At 43.8% G+C, this 23,038-nt stretch overlaps 2 protein-coding genes across 8 annotated transcripts in view; one reads left to right on the top strand and one right to left on the bottom strand.

Annotated features, from left to right (window-relative positions):
* Nucleotides 1-8,610, bottom strand: part of SPIDR (scaffold protein involved in DNA repair) — an 801,106-nt gene extending 792,496 nt beyond the window's left edge. Inside the window, exon 1 of the mRNA XM_069731306.1 lies at nucleotides 8,445-8,610. Within this exon, the coding sequence (XP_069587407.1) occupies nucleotides 8,445-8,459 (15 nt within the window). The 5' untranslated portion in view covers nucleotides 8,460-8,610. The remainder of the gene's footprint in view (nucleotides 1-8,444) is intronic.
* Nucleotides 8,611-20,297: 11,687 nt separating this feature from the next.
* LOC138642798 (ethanolaminephosphotransferase 1-like) overlaps nucleotides 20,298-23,038 on the top strand; it is a 127,304-nt gene continuing 124,563 nt past the window's right edge. For 2 of the 7 annotated variants that reach the window (XM_069731302.1, XM_069731304.1), the window contains exon 1: nucleotides 20,440-20,652. In XM_069731302.1, the coding sequence (XP_069587403.1) occupies nucleotides 20,596-20,652 (57 nt within the window). In that variant the 5' untranslated portion in view covers nucleotides 20,440-20,595. Of the gene's footprint in view, nucleotides 20,653-23,038 lie in introns of all 7 variants that reach the window. The other 5 variants (XM_069731297.1, XM_069731300.1, XM_069731296.1 and 2 more) reach the window with 5 other exon arrangements.

Raw genomic sequence — 23,038 nt, 5'->3', positions numbered from 1 at the left:
AATGTGAACGTAGCCTAATTCGTCGATCGACACCAGCGGACGAACTAAATGCTTGCCTGAAATACTACACTCTGTGGCGACACGTAAAGACATTAAAATTAACTACAAATATGCCTGTCCAACTGCAAAACGATCGATCAGCTGAGATATTCTCACATCAATTGCTGGAAATTGGGAATGGAAAGGTGCCGGTTGTTCAGACCTCAGGACGAATTTCATTGCCTCATAACTTCTGCAATTTAGTAGCGTCAAAAGAAGAATTGATTGAAAAAGTAATTCCCAATATTAAAACTAATTATAAGAATCACAATTGGCTGAGTAAATGAGCTATTCTTGCGGCCAAGAACAAAGAACTCTACGAACTTAAAAATATTATTCAGTCTATCATTCAAAGCGAGGCAGTCACATACAAGTCTGCCGACACTGTTGTGGAAGCAGATGAAGAGGTTAATTATCGAACAGAATTTTTGAATTCACTCGATCTGCCAGAGATGCCACCGCACTTACTGCAACTGAAAATCGGCAGCCAGTTATCATGTAGCGAAATATCAAACAGCTAAAGCTTTGCAACGGCACGCGGTTTACAGCAAAAAAAAAATGAGCAACGTCGTAGAAGCAACAATCTTGACAGTCTTGACAGGACCTTTCAAAGGTGAAGATGTCCTTATTCCTCGCATTCCTACGATTCCAACGGATATGCCATTTCAATTTAAGAGACTGCAATTCCCAAGTCGATTGGTGTTTTAAAGGGACACTGTCACCTGAATTTGGAGGGAACAATCTTCAGCCATGGAGGCGGGGTTTTTGTGTTTTTGATTCACCCTTTCCTTACCCGCTGGCTGCATGCTGGCTGCAATATTGGATTGAAGTTTATTCTCTGTCCTCCGTAGTACACGCCTGCACAAGGCAATCTTGCACAGCGCAGGCGTGTACTATGGAGGACAGAGAATGAACTTCAATCCAATATTGCAGCCAGCGGGTAAGGAAAGGGTGAATCAAACACCCCAAAACCCCGCCTCTATGGCTGAAAATTGTTCCCTCCAAATTCAGGTGACAGAGTCCCTTTAAATCACCATCAAAGCTCAGAGCCAATCTTTAGAATTGTGCGGTTTTAGATCTAGACACAGATTGCTTGTCACATGGACAATTATATGTTGCGTGTTCTAGAGTTGGTAAACCAGACAATCTCTATATCTACACAGACAATGGAACAACAAAAAATATTGTATAACCACAAGCATTGTAAAATTAAACATATTAGAAATGTGAGTTCTCTTTCTTTTTTTTCCATTTAACCAGACTGAGACACAGTAACGCGTGGCCTTGCTTCATATAAAAATAATAATAATGAAAAATATTAGCAAATACCTCTAATTAGAAATGTAGTATGGTTCTCCTGGTAACCCATGTCAGTTACAGTACCTAATGTGCAGGCACTGCAGTAGTTTAAGCATCCATGGGTATCACCACTCATAAGGTGACAGTTAGTTGCTAGTGATCGCAGTCATGGACACCTAAGCTACTGCAATGCCTACACATAGGGTAAGTAACAAAGGTTATAAGGAGAACTATACTACATTTCTAATTATTATACCTACTACATATTGGAGTAGGATCTTTGAGATGGGAATACCCTTTTAACTACACCTTCCCACCCGCTTGTTTTCCATCTCTCTCTGCACTTTTCTGGGTCTGAAGCAAGAGCTGTTAACCAAATAATGGGGGGAAGGAGGAGAAACAGGGAAAACAAGCAGGTGGGAAGGTGTAAATAAATGATTGGCCCCGTCATGAAGCACCGAGCGCCAGTACTTGATTTGAACGGTCATCCTAAATAATACAAACCTCCCATTTCTGTCTCTAAAAATCCTCTCATGCTGCGCCAATTTTTGGGAATTCATTACCCAGGACACTTTGATGAATTCCCAATACCCACAGTTTTAAGCGTGCCCTAAAGCCTTCCACCTCAACCTACTCATCTAACTATCCCTGTTTTGACCATACAAAATTTTCTTCAACACCAGGACCCTCATATCATCTGTTCAAACACCCTACATGAACTTAATAACCCTCTGTGTCCGTGCAGATACTGGTTGGTGACCGGTTCATGCAGCGATACATAAACACCCTATTTATTACATTGTTGGCTGGACCGTACAATACAAGGATGATGACTTAAGTGATTATTGTTATTCTGTAATGTCTTATTGTCTGCACAAGTCCCCTTCTAAAATGTAAAGTGCTGTGGAAAATGTTGGAGCTAAAGAAATAAAATTATTATTATTATCCTGTGCTGACAAAGTCCCTTTAACCCCTTAGTGACAGAGCCAATTTGGTACTTAATGACCAGGCCAATTTTTGCAATTCTGACCACTGTCACTTTATGAGGTTATAACTCTGGAACGCTTCAACGGATCCCGCTGATTCTGAGATTGTTTTTTCGTGACATATTGTACTTCATGTTAGTGGTAACATTTCTTCGATATTACTTGCGATTATTTATGAAAAAAACGGAAATATGGCGAAAATTTTTAAAATTTTGCAATTTTCAAACTTTGTATTTTTATGCCCTTAAATCAGAGAGATATGTCACGAAAAATAGTTAATAAATAACATTTCTCACATGTCTACTTTACATCAGCACAATTTTGGAAACAAAATTTTTTTTTGTTAGGGAGTTATAAGGGTTAAAAGTTGACCAGCAATTTCTCATTTTTACAACACCATTTTTTTTTTTAGGGACCACATCACATTTGAAGTCATTTTGAGGGGTCTATATGATAGAAAATAACGAAGTGTGACACCATTCTAAAAACTACACCCCTCAAGGTGCTCAAAACCACATTCAAGAAGTTTATTAACCCTTTACGTGCTTCACAGGAACTGAAACAATGTGGAAGGAAAAAATGAACATTTAACTTTTTTTTGCAAACATCTTAATTCAGAACCATTTTTTTTATTTTCACAAGTGTAAAAACAGAAATGTAACCATAAATTTTGTTATGCAATTTCTCCTGAATACGCCAATACCCCATATGTGGGGGTAAACCACTTTTTGGGCGCACCGCAGAACTTAGAAGTGAAGGAACGCCGTTTGACTTTTTCAATGCAGAATTGGCTGGAATTGAGATCGGACGCCATGTCACGTTTAGAGAGCCCCTGATGTGCCTAAACAGTGGAAACTCCCCACAAGTGACACCATTTTGGAAACTAGACCCCTTAAGGAACTTATCTAGATGTGTGGTGAGCACTTTGAACCCCCAAGTGCTTCACAGAAGTTTATAACGTAGAGCCGTGAAAATAAAAAATCGCTTTTGTTTACACAAAAATGATCTTTTCGCCCACAAATTTTTATTTTCACAAGGGTAACAGGAGAAATTGGACACCAAAAGTTGTTGTCCAATTTGTCCTGAGTATGCTAGTACCCCATATGTGGGGGTAAACCACTGTTTGGGCGCACGGCAGAGCTCGGAAGGAAGGAGCGCCGTTTTGGAATGCAGACTTTGATAGAATGGTCTGCGGGTATTATGTTGCGTTTGCAGAGCCCCTGATGTACCTAACCAGTAGAAACCCTCCACAAGTGACCCCATTTTGGAAACTAGACCCCCCAAGGAACTTATCTAGATGTGTGGTGAGAACTTTGAATGCCCAAGTGCTTCACAGAAGTTTAGAATGCAGAGTCGTGAAAATAAAAAATATTTTTTTTTTCCACAAAAAAGATATTGTAGCCCCCAAGTTTTTATTTTCACAAGGGTAATAGGAGAAATTGGACTGCAATAGTTGTTGTCCAATTTATCCCGAGTACGCTGATGCGCCATATGTGGGGGTAAACCACTGTTTGGGCGCACGGCAGAGCTCGGAAAGGAAGGAGCGCCTTTTTGGAATGCAGACTTTGATAGAATGGTCTGTGGGCATTATGTTGCGATTGCAGAGCCCCTGATATACCTAAACTGTAGTAACCCCCCACAAGTGACCCCATTTTGGAAACTAGACCCCCCAAGGAACTTATCTAGATGTGTGGTGAGAACTTTGAATGCCCAAGTGCTTCACAGAAGTTTAGAATGCAGAGTCGTGAAAATAAAAAATATTTTTTTTTTCCACAAAAAAGATATTGTAGCCCCCAAGTTTTTATTTTCACAAGGGTAACAAGAGAAATTGGACCCCAGAAGTTGTTGTCCAATTTATCCCGAGTACGCTGATGCCCCATAGGTGGGGGTAACCCACTGTTTGGGCGCACAGCAGAGCTCAGAAGGGAGGGAGCACCATTTGACTTTTTGAGCGCAAAATTGGCTGTCGTGTTTGGAGACCCCCTGATGTACCTAAACAGTGGAAACCCCCCAATTCTAGCTCCAACCCTAACCCCAACACACCCCTAACCCCAACCTGATCCATAATCCTAATCACTAACCCTAACCATAATCACAACCCTTACCCCAAAACAACCCTAATGTCAACCCTAACCATAACCCTAATCAAAACCCTAAATCCAACACACCCCTAATCCTAATCTCAACCCTAACCTCAAACCTAACCCTAATCCCAATACACCCCTAATCACAACCCTAACCTTAACCCTAATCCCAAACCTAACCCTAATGCCAAGCGTAACCCTAATGCCAACCCTAACACTAATACCAACCCTAATCCCAGCTCTAACCCTAACTTTAGCCCCAACCCTAGCCCTAACTTTAGCCCCAACCCTAGCCCTAACTTTAGCCCCAACCCTAAGGCTACTTTCACACTTGCGTCGTTTGGCATTCCGTCGCAATCCGTCGTTTTGGACAAGAAACTGATCCTGCAAATGTGCCCGCAGGATGCGTTTTTTGCCCATAGACTTGTATTGCCGACGGATCGTGACGGATGGCCACACGTCGCGTCCGTCGTGCACTGGATCAGTTGTGTTTTGGCGGAGCTTCGGCACAAAAAAACGTTCAATGAAACTTTTTTTGTACGTCGCATCCGCCATTTCTGACGCGCATGCGTGGCCGTAACTCCGCCCCCTCCTCCCCAGGACATAGATCGGGCAGCAGATGCGTTGAAAAACTACAGCTGCTGCCCACGTTGTGCACAATTTTCACAACGTGCGTCGGTATGTCGGGCCGACGCATTGCGACGGCCCCGTACCGACGTAAGTGTGAAAGAAGCCTAACCCTAAATTTAGCCCCAACCCGAATCCTAAATTTAGCCCCAACCCTAAATTTAGCCCCAACCCTAACCCTAAATTTAGCCCCAACCCTAACCCTAAATTTAGCCCCAACCCTAGCCCTAAATTTAGCCCCAACCCTAGCCCTAACCCTACCCCTAACCTAACCCTACCCCTAACCTAACCCTACCCCTAATTTTAGCCCCAACTGCTGTTCTCCTGCCGGCCGGCAGATGGAGACAGATGGCGGGCGCACTGGGCATGCGCCCGCCATTTTCTTCTGCCGGCGGCCAGGAGGAGCAGCAAGAGGATCCAGGGACACAGGTGAGTATTGTAGGGTCCCCGAATCCCCCTATTTCTCTGTCCTCTGATGTGCGATCACATCAGAGGACAGAGAATTACACTTTACTTTTTTTTTTGCGGTCGCCGGTAAACAGTTACTTACCGGCGATCGCAAAACAGGGGTCGGTAAAACCGACCCCGATCATGCTCTTTGGGGTCTCGGCTACCCCCGGCAGCCGAGACCCCAAAGATTCTCCCGGTGCCGGCCGGCGGGCGCACTGCGCATGCGCCCGCCATTTTGAAGATGGCGGCGACCACCGGGAGACACGAGGAGCATCGGGGGAGCTAGGTGAGTATTGGGGGGCCACCTGAGACCCCTTTTCTCTGTCCTCCGATGTGCGATCACATCGGAGGACAGAGAAATTAAAAAGAGATCGCGTTATTTTTTGTTTTTTGTTTTTTTTGCGATCGCCGGTAAACGGTTAATTACCGGCGATCGCAAATGCGGGGTGGGTTAAAAACCCCTATGTACTTTTTCCACAGCGCCGTTAATTAACGGCGCTGTGGTTTAAGTACCCTTAGCGGCCGCCGTTAAAAGGCGTATCGGCGGTCGCTAAGGGGTTAAGGTTGGATTCACACACCCATGTTTTGCAGTCCATACTTATACCATCATGCATGTACAGGCCATGGCTCTCCTGATCCTAACAGCTGCCTCGTATATGCTTATGGGTCTTTCAAATTGGTGTCAGGAGACCTGCGGCCAGACTGTGCTTTGTGTTCTCCAAATACAGATGTGTAAAACCGGCCTAATGCTCTTGGGCATTAATGCAAATAAGGTAAAAGGGACTTAAACCTACTTTTTATAATACTGGCATTTTCTCACATGGCAAAGAAACCTATGGGCCCCCTCAGACAGTAGCCTCATCTTTGATGACATGCATATGGACAACACCAGGCCATTGGGAAGTGATAGCGGTCAACTGAAAATTTCAGAAAACAGAAATCTGAAGGGTTGTTGCTGGTTTAGGGTAGCCACTAAAGTTGAGCGAATTTGTTTGGGTTCCCTCTTATTCAGCAAGCTATAGCGCTTACTGAATAAGCTGCAGAGGGAACCCGGCTTCCTGGTTTGCACTGACTGATCGGCACCACAGCTGCATGTGTCGTGGCTGTGTGAGTCGCAGCACATGCATGGAAAGTCTGTTGGGCTTTCCATGCATGTGTTGTGACTGTGAAACAGTCGCAACATATGCAGCTGCGGCGCCGATCAGCAGGCCCAACCAGGTATTCGGGTTCCCTCCGCAGTTTATTCGGTAAGCGCTATAGCTTGCCGAATAAGAGGGAACCCAAACAAACTCGCTCAGCTCCAGTAGCTACTAAAGGGAGATAATACTGTGAAAGACTGCTGTAAAGTAACCACACCATGAACAAACAAATAAATGTGTTTTTGTTCTGGTTTTACAATCATGTCATCTTCTGTAGCACTTTTACGGCCCACGAGAAACATCAGAATTTGGATTTTCAAATAAGGTATTAGGGAATGCTTCGTTTAAGGAGCTTGATAAGGGTAAATATCTAAAGACTAAGGGTATGTGCACACGTTGTGGATTCCATTGCAGATTTTTCCGTGCAGATTCTGCGTTTTACCTGCGGATTATGTGCAGATTTTGTATGGATTTTGCCTGCGCTTTTACACCTGTGGATTCCTATTATGGAATAGGTGCAAAACACTGCAGAATCCACACAAAGAATTGACATGCTGCGGAAAATAAACCACTGCGGATTTGGTTTTCCATAGGTTTACATGGTACTGTACAACGCAAGGAAAACTGCTGCAGATCCGCAGGGCCAAATCCGCAACGTGTGCACATACCCCAAGACTGACCATCGCTTCGAAACAGAAAACAGGTGTGTACAGGAGCTTACTAAGAGTAGCCATCTCCAAATATAAATAATAAAATGAAGTAGCACTCTGTAGCGGTATAGCAAGCAAACATGAAAAATACGACATTTGAATTGCATTAAAGCTCTAGAAAATAGGAAAAGTTGAGAAAACGGTACTTAGCGCATAAATTGGCTAATTCATGTGTACCCGACAACCGCGATAAGGCGATTCCCATTGCTGTGACCTATACTGTGGGGAGTCCTCTCATGGGCTGACAGCCTACATTTATGTGAGAAGGAAGGATCCTGCTGTGCCTGGCACTGGGTACACATGAATTGGTCAACTTATGAGCTAAGCATTCTCAGTTTTTCATATTTCTCGAGCACTAATGCAATTCAAATTTCATACATTTCATGTTTGCATGCTATAGCGCTACAGAGTGCTACTTTATTTTGTTGGCTATAAGGCAAGATGGACCTCATCAACAATGCGCCATGTGACATGCCAGCTGCAATACTGGAGGCTTCCATAGAGCCAACCAGGTATTCTAGTCATAGCCATTTATATGACGGACCGACATGTAATCCTGCATTTACTGGACACAGTGTGACAGAAAAAAAAAAATGGGCCGATAGCAACCCCCTGATCCGATTATCGTCAGGAGCAGCCCCACAATGGAAGTCACCATTTTGCAATGTATAATTTACTATTTTGCATGTTTTTTTTCTCTTAAATTAAAATGGAAATCTGAAATTTGGCAACTGTGAGGTAAAGGAGGGCGAAGAATCAGAGCCATTGTACCTGCCCTTCAGGGCCGATTCTGCCAGGCAGCGGCCACCATGGACCGGTCACATGTGGCCCATGGCTCTGTCTCCACCAAACACACGGCAGCCAATTTATGGAGGCGTTTGTGGTAGTCCACAGAAAATGGGAAAAACTCCTGGTGCATGGAGCCAGTGTAACACTGAGGTATAGCAAGACTCCAGAGAATGCACAATGCTGGTGCTAAGACACGGCAACTCCTGACAGGATGCCACTGAGGAGTGTGTACACTGCGCGGAGCCGGCACAGAGGAATATACCGACGCTCTACACCGCGCACAGCGAGACACGACGGCGGAAGTAACTACAGAAGCGTTACCTTCCCCTGTGGCATCGCGACCACACGGACAGCGCTGCAATATGACCCTTCCGCCCTCTCGTACTCCCGGGTCACACAACAAGCCGTCGCTCTTGACTCTCTGGCGCGCAAATCCAATATCAACTTCTGATTGGTGACCCGCTGTTGGGAAATCGCCAATAGGAATGTGGGAATATAATTCGATTTGCGGCTGCGCGAAGCTTGTTGTCGTGAGTGATGTAGCGTGTGACGCTGCAGTAACGTCATGGCTCAGATTAGTTTGCTCACATGGGGGCAGCACAGAGCACACAGCCGGCTCTGCTACTTCTGTGTGGTGTAGACATGTCATGTATAACCTGCAGTGTATAAGCCATGGATAAACCTGCCATATGCTGCAGCCTCCGTGTACAGGGGTTATAGGGCTCTGTAGTCCTCTATTGGTTAGCTAATGACACTACACTGCAGCTCCAGTCAGAGATTCTCCATCTTAAAGGGAACCTGTCACCCTGTTTTTTTCAGTATGAGATAAAAATACTGTTAAATAGGGCCTGCGCTGTGCGTTACAATAGTGTATTTTGTGTACCCTGATTCCCCACCTATGCTGCCGAAATACCTTACCAAAGTCGCCGTTTTCGCCTGTCAATCAGGCTGGTCTGGTCAGATGGGCGTGGTGACATCGCTGTTTCTTCCCCCAGATTTTGCATATCTTTCTGTTGGTGGCGTAGTGGTTTGCGTATGCCCAACAGGCGAATCCACTGCGCAGCTGAAGGAAAAGAGTGCGATCTGCGCTATTCAGCCGTTTATCGTGGGCGCTGCCATCTTTGTGAGGCCACGCGTGCGCAGATGGTACTGCTCGGCTTCTCGGGGCCTCAGGAAAATGGCCGCGGGATGCCGCGCGTGCGCAGATGGAGATCGCGGCGGCCATTTTCCTGAAGCCGAGTTCGCATCTCGGCTTCAGGAAAATGGCCGCCGCAATCTCCATCTGCGCACGCGCGGCATCCCGCGGCCATTTTCCTGAGGCACCGGGAAGCCGAGCAGTACCATCTGCGCACGCGCGGCCTCACAAAGATGGCCGTGCCCACCGATAAACGGCTGAATAGCGCAGATCGCGCTCTTTTCCTTCAGCTGTGCAGTCGATTCGCCTGTTGGGCATGCGCAAACCACTACGCCACCAACGGAAAGATATGCAAGATCTGGGGGAAGAAACAGCGATGTCACCACGCCCATCTGACCAGACCAGCCTGATTGACAGGCGAAAACGGCACCTTTGGTAAGGTATTTCGGCAGCATAGGTGGGGAATCAGGGGACACAAAATACACTATTGTAACGCACAGCTCAGGCCCTATTTAACAGTATTTTTATCTCATACTGAAAAAACGGGGTGACAGGTTCCCTTTAAGTGCACAAGTGTTATGATAAGGTAATTCAGTACCACAATGGACATAGAGGTCAGAGCACATACAGTGACCTGACAATAACCCAAAAACATAGAACGAGCTCTGAGACGTGGGAACTCTGCTGACCGCAATCCCTAATCCTCTCCAACCACACTAAAGGCAGCCGTGGATTGCGCCTAACGCTCCCTATGCAACTCGGCACAGCCTGAGAAACTAGCTAGCCTGAAGATAGAAAATAAGCCTACCTTGCCTCAGAGAAATACCCCAAAGGAAAAGGCAGCCCCCACATATAATGACTGTGAGTTAAGATGAAAAGACAAACGTAGAGATGAAATAGATTTAGCAAAGTGAGGCCCGACTTTCTGAACAGAGCGAGGATAGGAAAGGTAACTTTGCGGTCAACACAAAACCCTACAAAAACCACGCAAAGGGGGCAAAAAGACCCTTCGTACCGAACTAACGGCACGGAGATACACACTCTGCGTCCCAGAGCTTCCAGCAAGCAGGAAAAAACAAATAAACAAGCTGGACAGAAAAAACAGCAAACAAAATAGCAAAGCAAAACTTAGCTATGCAGAGCAGCAGGCCACAGGAACGATCCAGGAGGAAAGGTCCAATACTAGAACATTGGAAGCCAGGATCAAAGCACTAGGTGGAGTTAAATAGAGCAGCACCTAACGACTTCACCAAATCACCTGAGGAAGGAAACTCAGAAGCCGCAGTACCACTTTCCTCCACCAACGGAAGCTCAGAGAGAGAATCAGCCGAAGTACCACTTGTGACCACAGGAGGGAGCTCTGCCACAGAATTCACAACAGTACCCCCCTTGAGGAGGGGTCACCGAACCCTCACCAGAGCACCCAGGACGACCAGGATGAGCCATATGAAAGGCACGAACAAGATCGGGAGCATGGACATCAGAGGCAAAGACCCAGGAATTATCTTCCTGAGCATAACCCTTCCACTTAACCAGATACTGCAGTTTCCGTCTTGAAACACGACAATCCAAAATCCTCTCCACAATATACTCCAACTCCCCCTCCACCAAAACCGGGGCAGGAGGATCAACAGATGGAACCATAGGTGCCACGTATCTCCGCAACAATGACCTATGGAATACGTTATGTATGGAAAAAGAATCTGGAAGGGTCAGACGAAAAGACACAGGATTAAGAACCTCAGAAATCCTATACAGACCAATGAAACGAGGTTTAAACTTAGGAGAAGAAACCTTCATAGTAATATGACGAGAAGATAACCAAACCAAATCCCCAACACGAAGTCGGGGACCCACACGGCGTCTGCGATTAGCGAAACGTTGAGCCTTCTCCTGGGACAAGGTCAAATTGTCCACTACATGAGACCAAATCTGCTGCAACCTGTCCACCACAGTATCCACACCAGGACAGTCCGAAGACTCAACCTGCCCTGAAGAGAAACGAGGATGGAACCCAGAGTTGCAGAAAAACGGCGAAACCAAGGTAGCCGAGCTGGCCCGATTATTAAGGGCGAACTCAGCCAAAGGCAAAAAGGACACCCAGTCATCCTGATCAGCAGAAACAAAGCATCTCAGATATGTTTCCAAGGTCTGATTGGTTCGTTCGGTCTGGCCATTAGTCTGAGGATGGAAAGCCGAGGAAAAAGACAAGTCAATGCCCATCTTACCACAAAAGGCTCGCCAAAACCTCGAAATAAACTGGGAACCTCTGTCAGAAACGATATTCTCTGGAATGCCATGTAAACGAACCACATGCTGGAAGAACAATGGCACCAAATCAGAGGAGGAAGGTAATTTAGACAAGGGTACCAAATGGACCATCTTAGAGAAGCGATCACAGACCACCCAAATGACTGACATCTTTTGAGAGACGGGAAGATCTGAAATAAAATCCATAGAGATATGTGTCCAAGGCCTCTTCGGGACCGGCAAGGGCAAAAACAACCCACTGGCACGAGAACAGCAGGGCTTAGCCCGAGCACAAATCCCACAGGACTGCACAAAAGTACGCACATCCCGCGACAGAGATGGCCACCAAAAGGATCTAGCCACTAACTCTCTGGTACCAAAGATTCCAGGATGACCAGCCAACACCGAACAATGAACCTCAGAGATAACTTTATTCGTCCACCTATCAGGGACAAACAGTTTCTCCGCTGGGCAACGATCAGGTTTATTAGCCTGAAATTTTTGCAGCACCCGCCGCAAATCAGGGGAGATGGCAGACACAATTACTCCCTCTTTGAGGATACCCGCCGGCTCAGATAAACCCGGAGAGTCGGGCACAAAACTCCTAGACAGAGCATCCGCCTTCACATTTTTAGAGCCCGGAAGGTACGAAATCACAAAGTCAAAACGGGCCAAAAACAGCGACCAACGAGCCTGTCTAGGATTTAACCGCTTGGCAGACTCGAGATAAGTCAAGTTCTTATGATCAGTTAAGACCACCACGCGATGCTTAGCTCCTTCAAGCCAATGACGCCACTCCTCGAATGCCCACTTCATGGCCAGCAACTCTCGATTGCCCACATCATAATTTCGCTCAGCAGGCGAAAACTTCCTGGAAAAGAAGGCGCATGGTTTCATCACCGAGCAATCAGAACCTCTCTGCGACAAAACAGCCCCTGCTCCAATCTCAGAAGCATCAACCTCGACCTGGAACGGAAGCGAAACATCTGGTTGACACAACACAGGGGCAGAAGAAAAACGACGCTTCAACTCTTGAAAAGCTTCCACAGCAGCAGAAGACCAATTGACCACATCAGCACCCTTCTTGGTCAAATCGGTCAATGGTTTAGCAATACTAGAAAAATTGCAGATGAAGCGACGATAAAAATTAGCAAAGCCCAGGAACTTTTGCAGACTTTTCAGAGATGTCGGCTGAGTCCAATCATGGATGGCTTGGACCTTAACAGGGTCCATCTCGATAGTAGAAGGGGAAAAGATGAACCCCAAAAATGAAACCTTCTGAACACCAATGAGACACTTTGATCCCTTCACAAACAAAGAATTAGCACGCAGGACCTGAAACACCGTTCTGACCTGCTTCACATGAGACTCCCAATCATCCGAGAAGATCAAAATGTCATCCAAGTACACAATCAGGAATTTATCCAGGTACTCTCGGAAGATGTCATGCATAAAGGACTGAAACACTGATGGAGCATTGGCAAGTCCGAATGGCATTACTAGATACTCAAAATGGCCCTCGGGCGTATTAAATGCAGTTTTCCATTCATCGCCTCGCTTAATACGCACAAGATTATACGCACCACGAAGATCTATCTTGGTGAACCAACTAGCCCCCTTAATCAGAGCAAACAAATCAGATAACAACGGCAAGGGGTACTGAAATTTAACTGTGATCTTATTTAGAAGGCGGTAATCTATACAAGGTCTCAGTGAACCATCCTTCTTGGCTACAAAAAAGAACCCTGCTCCCAATGGCGACGATGACGGGCGAATATGCCCCTTCTCCAAGGACTCCTTCACATAACTCCGCATAGCGGCGTGCTCAGGCACAGATAAATTAAACAGTCAACCTTTTGGGAATTTACTACGAGGAATCAAATCGATAGCACAATCACAATCCCTATGCGGAGGTAGGGTATCGGACTTGGGCTCATCCAATACATCCCGGTAATCAGACAAGAAATCTGGAACCTCAGAAGGGGTGGACGACGAAATAGTCAGAAATGGGACATCACCATGTACCCCCTGACAACCCCAGCTGGACACAGACATGGATTTCCAATCTAATACTGGATTATGGACTTGTAGCCATGGCAACCCCAACACGACCACATCATGCAGATTATGCAACACCAGAAAGCAAATAACCTCCTGATGTGCAGGAGCCATGCACATGGTCAGCTGGGTCCAGTACTGAGGCTTATTCTTGGCCAAAGGCGTAGCATCAATTCCTCTCAATGGAATAGGACACTGCAAGGGCTCCAAGAAAAACCCACAACGCCTAGCATACTCCAAGTCCATCAAATTCAGGGCAGCGCCTGAATCCACAAATGCCATGACAGAATACGATGAAAAAGAGCAGATCAAGGTAACGGACAGAAGAAATTTTGACTGTACCGTACCAATGGTGGCAGACCTAGCGAACCGCTTAGTGCGCTTAGGACAATCAGAGATAGCATGAGTGGAATCACCACAGTAGAAACACAGCCCATTCAGACGTCTGTGTTCTTGCCGTTCAACTCTGGTCAAAGTCCTATCGCACTGCATAGGCTCAGGTTTAAGCTCAGATAATACCGCCAAATGGTGCACAGATTTACGCTCACGCAAGCGTCGACCGATCTGAATGGCCAAAGACATAGACTCATTCAGACCAGCAGGCATAGGAAATCCCACCATGACATCCTTAAGGGCTTCAGAGAGACCTTTTCTGAAAATAGCTGCGAGCGCACCTTCATTCCATTGAGTGAGTACGGACCACTTTCTAAATTTCTGACAATATACCTCTATCTCATCCTGACCCTGACACAGAGCCAGCAAATTTTTCTCTGCCTGATCCACTGAATTAGGTTCATCGTACAGCAATCCGAGCGCCAGGAAAAACGCATCGATATTACTTAATGCAGGATCTCCTGACGCAAGAGAAAATGCCCAGTCCTGAGGGTCGCCACGTAAAAAGAAATAATGATCCTAACTTGTTGAACTGGGTCACCAGAGGAGCGAGGTTTCAAAGCCAGAAATAGTTTACAATTATTTTTGAAACTCAGAAATTTAGTTCTATCTCCAAAAAAACAAATCAGGAATAGGAATTCTCGGTTCTAACATAGAATTCTGAACCACAAAGTCTTGAATATTTTGTACTCTTGCCGTGAGCTGATCCACACATGAAGACAGACCTCTAATGTCCATCGCTACACCTGTGTCCTGAACCACCCAAATGTCTAGGGGAAAAAAAAGGCAAAACACAGTGCAGAGAAAAAAAAATGGTCTCAGAACTTCTTTTTTCCCTCTATTGAGAATCATTAGTACTTTTGGCTTCCAGTACTGTCATGATAAGGTAATTCAGTACCACAATGGACATAGAGGTCAGAGCACATACAGTGACCTGACAATAACCCAAAAACATAGAACGAGCTCTGAGACGTGGGAACTCTGCTGACCGCAATCCCTAATCCTCTCCAACCACACTAAAGGCAGCCGTGGATTGCGCCTAACGCTCCCTATGCAACTCGGCACAGCCTGAGAAACTAGCTAGCCTGAAGATAGAAAATAAGCCTACCTTGCCTCAGAGAAATACCCCAAAGGAAAAGGCAGCCCCCACATATAATGACTGTGAGTTAAGATGAAAAGACAAACGTAGAGATGAAATAGATTTAGCAAAGTGAGGCCCGACTTTCTGAACAGAGCGAGGATAGGAAAGGTAACTTTGCGGTCAACACAAAACCCTACAAAAACCATGCAAAGGGGGCAAAAAGACCCTCCGTACCGAACTAACGGCACGGAGGTACAACCTCTGCGTTCCAGAGCTTCCAGCAAGCAGGAAAAAACAAATAAACAAGCTGGACAGAAAAAAACAGCAAACAAAATAGCAAAGCAAAACTTAGCTATGCAGAGCAGCAGGCCACAGGAACGATCCAGGAGGAAAGGTCCAATACTAGAACATTGGAAGCCAGGATCAAAGCACTAGGTGGAGTTAAATAGAGCAGCACCTAACGACTTCACCAAATCACCTGAGGAAGGAAACTCAGAAGCCGCAGTACCACTTTCCTCCACCAACGGAAGCTCACAGAGAGAATCAGCCGAAGTACCACTTGTGACCACAGGAGGGAGCTCTGCCACAGAATTCACAACACACAAGCCAATCTCATGGGAAGCTGTCAGTATATTTTTGATGTGTGACGCCAACACACAGGAACATGACACCATGCAGATTGTAAAGGGAACCTGTCCCCAGAGTCAATCTGCCCAAACCACAACTGCAAGAATCAGACACTGGGTGCACAATGGCAGCGAGTAATGTGCGGCAATTACTACTGAACGCTGCGGTGCGTGTAATGAAAGACTATGTCATCAAGCTGGCCAGTGCCAAAATCAGGACGTACTTTGTGGGCGGAGTTAGCGTATAATGCGCCCCCTTCCTATATAGTCATGGCCTTGAAATTGTTCCAGAAATTTTTTTTTTTTTTTAAATACACGTTTATTTCCTTTGTGAGCATTGGAACAACACAAAAGCATAGAGGAAAAAAATGAATTGGACGTAATCTCACACAAAATCCCAAAAATGTGCAGGACAAAATTGTTGGCACCTTTCCAAAAAATTGTGGGTAAACAACTTTGTTTCAAGCATGTGATGCTCGTTCAAACTCACCTGTGGCAAGTAACATGTGTGGGCAATATGAAAATCACATCTGAAAACATAAAAACGGGAGAAGTTGACTCAATCTTTGCATTGTGTGTCACACTAAGCATGGAGAACAGAGAGAGAAGAGAACTGAGACTTGAGAACCAAAATTGTTGAAAAAATGTCAACAATCTCAAGGTTACAAGTCCATATCCAGAGACCTTGATGTTCCTTTGTCCATGGTGCGCAACATAACCAAGACATTTACAACCCATGGCACTGTATCTAATCTCCCTGGATGAGGATGTCCACAGAAAAATTGATGAAAGATTGCAGCGCAGGATAGTCTGGATGACCGATAAACAGCACCAATCATGTTCCATAGAAATGCAAGCTGCCTCGTAGGCTTAGGGTGCATCAGTGTCAGATCTCCTCTTCCAATTCTGAGGTTACCATGGAAACCACAATACCCTCGGGAATAATCTAGGATGGAGGTTCTGGAAGAGTTGACTTGAGTTGAGACTACTAACTATTGTGTCAGCTTTCACCTTCTTAGACCCCCAACCTGAATGTAATCGAAAAATTAAACCTTGAGAAAAACAAGGACAATCTGGTCTACCTAGGAGTTAACCTTTAAGCCGACTCAATGTAAACTACGATAGATTCTTGTGATCAGCGACCACAGTAACTGGATGAACTGCCTCCTCCAAAAAATCCCTCTATTTCTCAAAGGCCAATTTGACAGCAAATAACTATGATTCCCAACAGCATAATTTCTTTCCGCAGATGAACATTTTTAAGAAAAAAAAACATGGATGCAGGTTAGTCAGTGTTTTGTGCTCCTGCAATAAAACTGCCCCTACTTCGACCTCCGAAGCATCCTCCTCTACAACGAAAGGTTCTTGGAGATCAGTTTGAATCAGAATGGGAGCAGACACGTGTAAGGACAGTGAGAGGTTTAGCAATCTGAGAAAAACCCTTGATACATTTCCTATATTAGTTGGCAAATCCCAGAAAATGCTGCAAAGCCTTAAGATCGCGAGGTAGAACTCAATGAATAATGATCTGCACCTTCCCAGGGTCCATCTTAACCCCTCCTGCTGACAAGATAAACCTCAAGAATTAAATTTCCTGAACAGAAAAAAAAACAAAAACATTTCTCTAATTTAGAAAATAAAGAGTTCTCCATTAACCTTTGTAACACAACACGGACATGTTCCTGGTGAGAGTCCAAATCTGGCGAAAAAATTAGAATTTCATCCAGGTAAATCACAACATATCTTCCAATGCAACCAGAGAAATATCATTCTTAAAATTTTGAAGGTGCATTGGATAATCCAAATGGCATGGCAAGGTGTTTAAATAGACCCTCAGACGTTAAAAACATTGTTTTCCACTCATCACCCTTCCGGATGCATATCAAATTGTAAGCCCCTCTAAGATCAAGTTTAGAAAAACACCTTGGCCCCAGAAGCTGATTATGTAGATATAGGTTGAGTGGAAGTGGTAAGTATTTTTAATCATGATTTTGTTTAGTTCTTGAAAATCGAGGCAAGGACGGAGACCCCCATCTTTCTTTTTTACAAAGAAAAATCCAGCAGCTACAGGGGAGGAGGAAGTACGGATATGATCCTTCCATAACCTTTTGTTAATATATTCTTTCATTGAGGCCCAGGCAAATTGTTAAGGCGAGCCTTAGGCAATTTGGCGTGAGGAATAAAATCAATAGCACAAACAAACAATGATGATGGGGAGGTAGCATCTCCACTTCTTTTTCTGAGAACATATCTCTGAAGTCCTTCATGTACCCCGGCAGATCCTTCAGACTGACAGAGCATATTTGTACAAACTTTATACATCTTTTATAACAATTGGAGCTCTATTTACCAATCTCCTTCTGACACCAATCAATAACAGAATTGTGAATATGCAGCCATGGAAGCCCCAGTAACAATCCAGCAGGTAAATTATCCAACCCAACGCAGGAGATGGAATCAGAGTGGAGAACTCCCACTTGGAGCCTGAAATCCACCGTTACCCTCCAAATTCCAGGCCAACAGTGTTTTGTCAAGGGTGAAGATTTGAATGGATATTTCTACACTAAATGTCCCTAACCCTAACTCCAGTACTAGTATTGAATCAATAAAGTTAACAGCAGACCCACAGTCAATGAATGCCAATGTTGATAACACCTGGTTCTCCAAGGATAACACCGTATTTATCAGTAATTTATCAGAGCAAGAAAAAGATACCTGGGTGTCTGGGTGACCTCATAGTAGGTCTTCATCAAATTAGTTATCTGACCCTGCAACTATCATCATGAAGACTACAGACTTTTGGCATTCCTTAGCTAGATCCTGAGGCATCTACTTCAAAATCGCCACCTGGACACAGAGCGTGTGAACAGGCTCTAGACTGACAAAAAAGAAAAATGTATTGGCCAGATGTAATGTGACGCTGAGTCACTACTCACAACGAAACCGTTAAACAGGTTAGTCAATGAATATGAGGTCAAAGGCCAGGAAAGTACGCCATGAACAGAAGGAAGAGACAGAGGCGTAGTCAGGTAACGTTCGGAGGTCAACATACCAGGAGGATAGTGGATCAGGGCAAAAGGGTTTAAATGGATGGTGAGAATGAGGTCCAAGGTCAGGCAACAAAAGATCTACAAACAGAATGCAAGGCACATGGAGACATACCACACAGCTGAATGTACATCTGGCAGAGGTCTGGGAGTAACAGCCCAGTTAAGTAGCCTGGCAATCACCTGGAACAATGAACACCTGGAGACAGCCAGCTCCTCCCATTCTCAGATTGAACGGCCCAGCTGTAAAACAACACATTGACAGCTTAGCACGCCCCTGCACCAGACTGGACAACTGAGCTGTGAATCAAAGTACTGATAGCTTCAGCACACTCCTATACCAGATAGACGGCTGAGCTGTCACTAACTACATACCAGACACACTGAGGGGTGGAACCGTAACACTGACACTACACAGAACCCTCTCTGGACCCGCCTTAAACTCTAGAAAATGAATTTTTAACTTTTTTTTTTTTGCTCAGATCCAGTGAATGGAAAGCACAAGTTTGCCATTGTTTCCCTTAATTGAATCAGTAAAAGCAGCATTTAAAAAAAATATGGTGCAGAACCACAAAGGATATAATTCTAGGAAAGTGGTTGGCTTCTGAACTACAAGGCTACATTCACATGATCAGTATTTGGTCAGTATTTTACATCAGTATTTGTAAGCCAAAATCAGGAGTGGAACAATCAGAGGAAAATATTGAACGGATGAATGTTGCCTACTACTTATTACTGAATTTCCATTATAGGAACCGATGCCTGTTAAGTCAATTTCCAGGAATGTTCTTTGGCGGTAAGATAAAAAAATCTGATCATTTGTGGCAAGGAAGGGGTGAATGTAGTGCTATGTGTTAGCTGTGCATTTAGTGATAACAGGACTGCAATAGTTCTGATTTTCAAGGGCTGAAGTCCATAGGTTAGGAAAGCTTATGAACAATTCTTAAAGGGCCATCATGCTGAAAGAATATTCCATTTTCTAAACCATACACACTAATCATTCTATTTTAGCTGTCTGTGATGAATCTACACAAGGTATACATATCTAGGTTGGTTGTTTTTGCCTGTTACTGAAACTGCTGCCTACAGTAATTTGGGCACAGGCTCTGCACTTGTAAATCTAAGGCTGTGTGCTCACTTTTCTGGAAAATCATGCTAAAACAATGGTGTGCTTCAGCGATCAGAGCAGAATAAAAACAATATGCTGCGGCCGCAGTGTGTGAACACAGCCTAAGGCATCTGTGTGCTGTCTGTTCACATCATAGAAATTAAGAAAATGGATAACACAAGGATGCAAAAGTCAGATATCAATGGGACCTTAGAGACTCAGAAAATAATTCTGTCTTTCACCAGAGTTTCTCCTTCTCACCAAGTCTCTAAGTCACTATTTTGAAATGCTTGTAATCAAGCGCCTGTAGTTTGGGTTTTTATGACTTTTTTTTTTTTTGCCATATTTACCGGTTGTTGTTACTTCTGTGGAAGCATTTATTGATTGTTAGTATGTAAGACTATACACTGCAGAATATTTCCACCTAAGATCATGCTTCTCTGGTGAATATAAATCATACACTCATGTGATTCTGCTGTTACTTGGCTATGGTAGTCTCATACCTTTCTGTTTTCCCAAAGTGACACTTTGTCACTCATGCAAGCAAGGTGATACCTTAACTTCTTAAATACCTGCCTTCCTGGTTAGTGACATCAAGAACTGTGTTCTTCACAGATAAGATAGCAGGACACAGACTGACAAACACACCTCTGCTTTCTTTCTGAGCCTGCTGCTTAACTACAGGACCTGCATCCTGCTGCCTGGGGGAGAACAGTTACAGACCAATATTGTGGGAAAGAATAAAGCTGAACTGGAGCTCCACAAACAGGAATCATGTTTAGTTACCAGTATATCAGCTCAGATCAACTCGCTGGGTTTGACAAGTACAAGGTAAAATATCTGTAGTTTTTAATTCATGTAGTTGTATTGGTTTCTTGTAAGAGAGCATTGATACATTGCAAATGTCTTTTAGGATCATGATAATGGATTTCACTTTGATGTTAAGCTATGACTACAGTTCCTATGTATTTCTACCAGGTGAATTATGCTGTATATTTTCAAATTAATTTTATGCCATGGATTTGATTAATTTTTCAATAAAAATAAGTGCATTATTGTCACATTATAAGTGAAAGGAGTACAGTGAAATGAGTTTTGTGACATCTATAAACCTAAGCCCAGCTGACCTTTAGGGGCAAGAACAATGCAGACAATAGGGGTAAGAACAATGCAGACAATATGGGTAAGAACAATGCAGACATGGCCAATACAGAGCACTGGGTGAGCCTTTTATTCACTATTTTATCCCATTTACACGTGCACGTTAGGTTCAGGTTAGTTAAAAAAAATAATAATTGGACTTGGGTTTTAACCTTTTCTGACCAGACCATATCTGTTTGGGTAGTACATCATTTAATTATTTTTCACCTGTATGGCCAGGTTAGCACGTGGCTCAAATCGTAGTCTGCTATGATACTGCTTCCAGCTATAAAGGCATCAGATAGGAGGTCAAAAGGAGTCCAAACTTTCATGTTTTGGACTCTGCCTTATTGAGCTCAATAGCTTTGTCGGGGAATTTCTGAATTCCATTTTTCAGGCATTTAGACAGAAGTCCCTGACAAAGTCATGAACTGGGTTTCGATCTCAGTGTGAACACAGCCTTATAATACTCCATGCATTTTATTGTAACATCTGTGTTACTTTGAAGGCAAGCTGCTGATTTTTAAATCGTTAGTGTGCCCAATCTGTCAGAGACTTTTTTTCTACACTTTGCCAAGGATTCAACTCATTACAATGCAAATGGTGAAGTCTGTAGCCAATTCCAAAGTAAAACCAATGACAAAATCTGCATCTCACACGTCTGCGTATTGTGATGAAGTTTTGAAGACATTAATCTGCTCTGTATTTGCAGTGCCTCTGTAGTCAGCAATATAGAGACTGCTTTTCTCCCAGACGTTTTGCAACATAAACAAAAACTTTCTATATGTTTTTTTGCTGCCGAATCAGTCAGTCTTATTCGGGTGGATTTATACACGACATTTAGACATTGGTGTCTTTTTCTTAGTATTTTTCAAAGCGAGAACCACTGCAGTTAGAGATTGGTCATTAGTTTATAATATCTCTATGCAGAATATTTTTGCATGTGGAAATTTATTTAGAATTTAAAACTTTGCATGCCCTAAACGTGGCATTTTTGTAGCATTGTGCTACATGGACTATGAATTATAAAAAATATGTATAAAAACATGTAATTAAAAAAAAGAACTAAAAATACTTTCTAAAAAGCAACAAACATTTATATAGGTATTTTTGGATGCAATTTTAAAGAGGTTTTCCTGCATTAATGTTAATATGGCTAAAGACAGTAAATGTTATAAAATAACAGTATGGTTATATTGAAGTTTTATAGCAATAATACAATAACATATACAACACTCACAAAGTAAAACCAGAATAAAACCCCTCTCTTCACCTTTTCCTCACCCACCATCCATCAAGTCATGGACTAAATGCATCATCAGTTTTTCAGTACATAGCCTGCAGATTTTCCAAGCTTGGATACGTATTTTGTCCTTGGAAGTTGAGGAGTTTCCCAAGGTTGAGATCATTGTTGTGTCAGTGTCCATGGGGGGAATATATGTTTCTCAAATATACATTATAAAATTATCATTGTGTGTCATTTATTAACAAAGGTAAGGAAGAGAAGAGCCATAGGCCAGGGACCGTAAGCATCAGATTAAATATTCTGGAAATGGAAAGTGATATTGGTGCAAGACCTGGATTTTTGGGCACCCACAGAGTTTCCTACTTCTGTAACGTACCTCTTTTTAAATATATATATATTTTCTTTTTTTTTTTAAGTCAGATGATATTGTTGACTTTAAAGACATGTTCTGCTATATGTTAAGTGGCTCTGAGTCCTTCTAGTGGTGTTATCTGCTCTTGTGTATAAGATGCAATATCGCTAGCCTAGATATATTGCGTGTCGAAATATAACCGTGTAGCACCACTAAAGATATTAGTCTTAGATAAATAGGACTAGTATCACTCAACTGTTTCATCATTTGTTGCACCAGCACTGCAGCCCCAGTGCTCTTTATGGACTGTTTTCTTCTCTGAAGCCATCATGCTGTCCACCTCAGCATTTCCGCTAGGGCTAGTAATTGGCTGTAGCACTCAAGCGGTTGTCCAGCACATGAACCGTATAGAAAAGTAGAGACCAGCAATGAGCCCTGAAGTAACAGAGAATTCATCAAGTGACTAGTGATTGTTAGTT

The sequence above is a fragment of the Ranitomeya imitator genome, chromosome 6 (assembly GCF_032444005.1).
Source record: "Ranitomeya imitator isolate aRanImi1 chromosome 6, aRanImi1.pri, whole genome shotgun sequence".
NCBI lineage: Eukaryota > Metazoa > Chordata > Amphibia > Anura > Dendrobatidae > Ranitomeya > Ranitomeya imitator.
The sequence above is the reverse complement of the archived record's forward strand: the minus strand, read 5'-3'. Positions and strand labels throughout refer to the sequence as shown.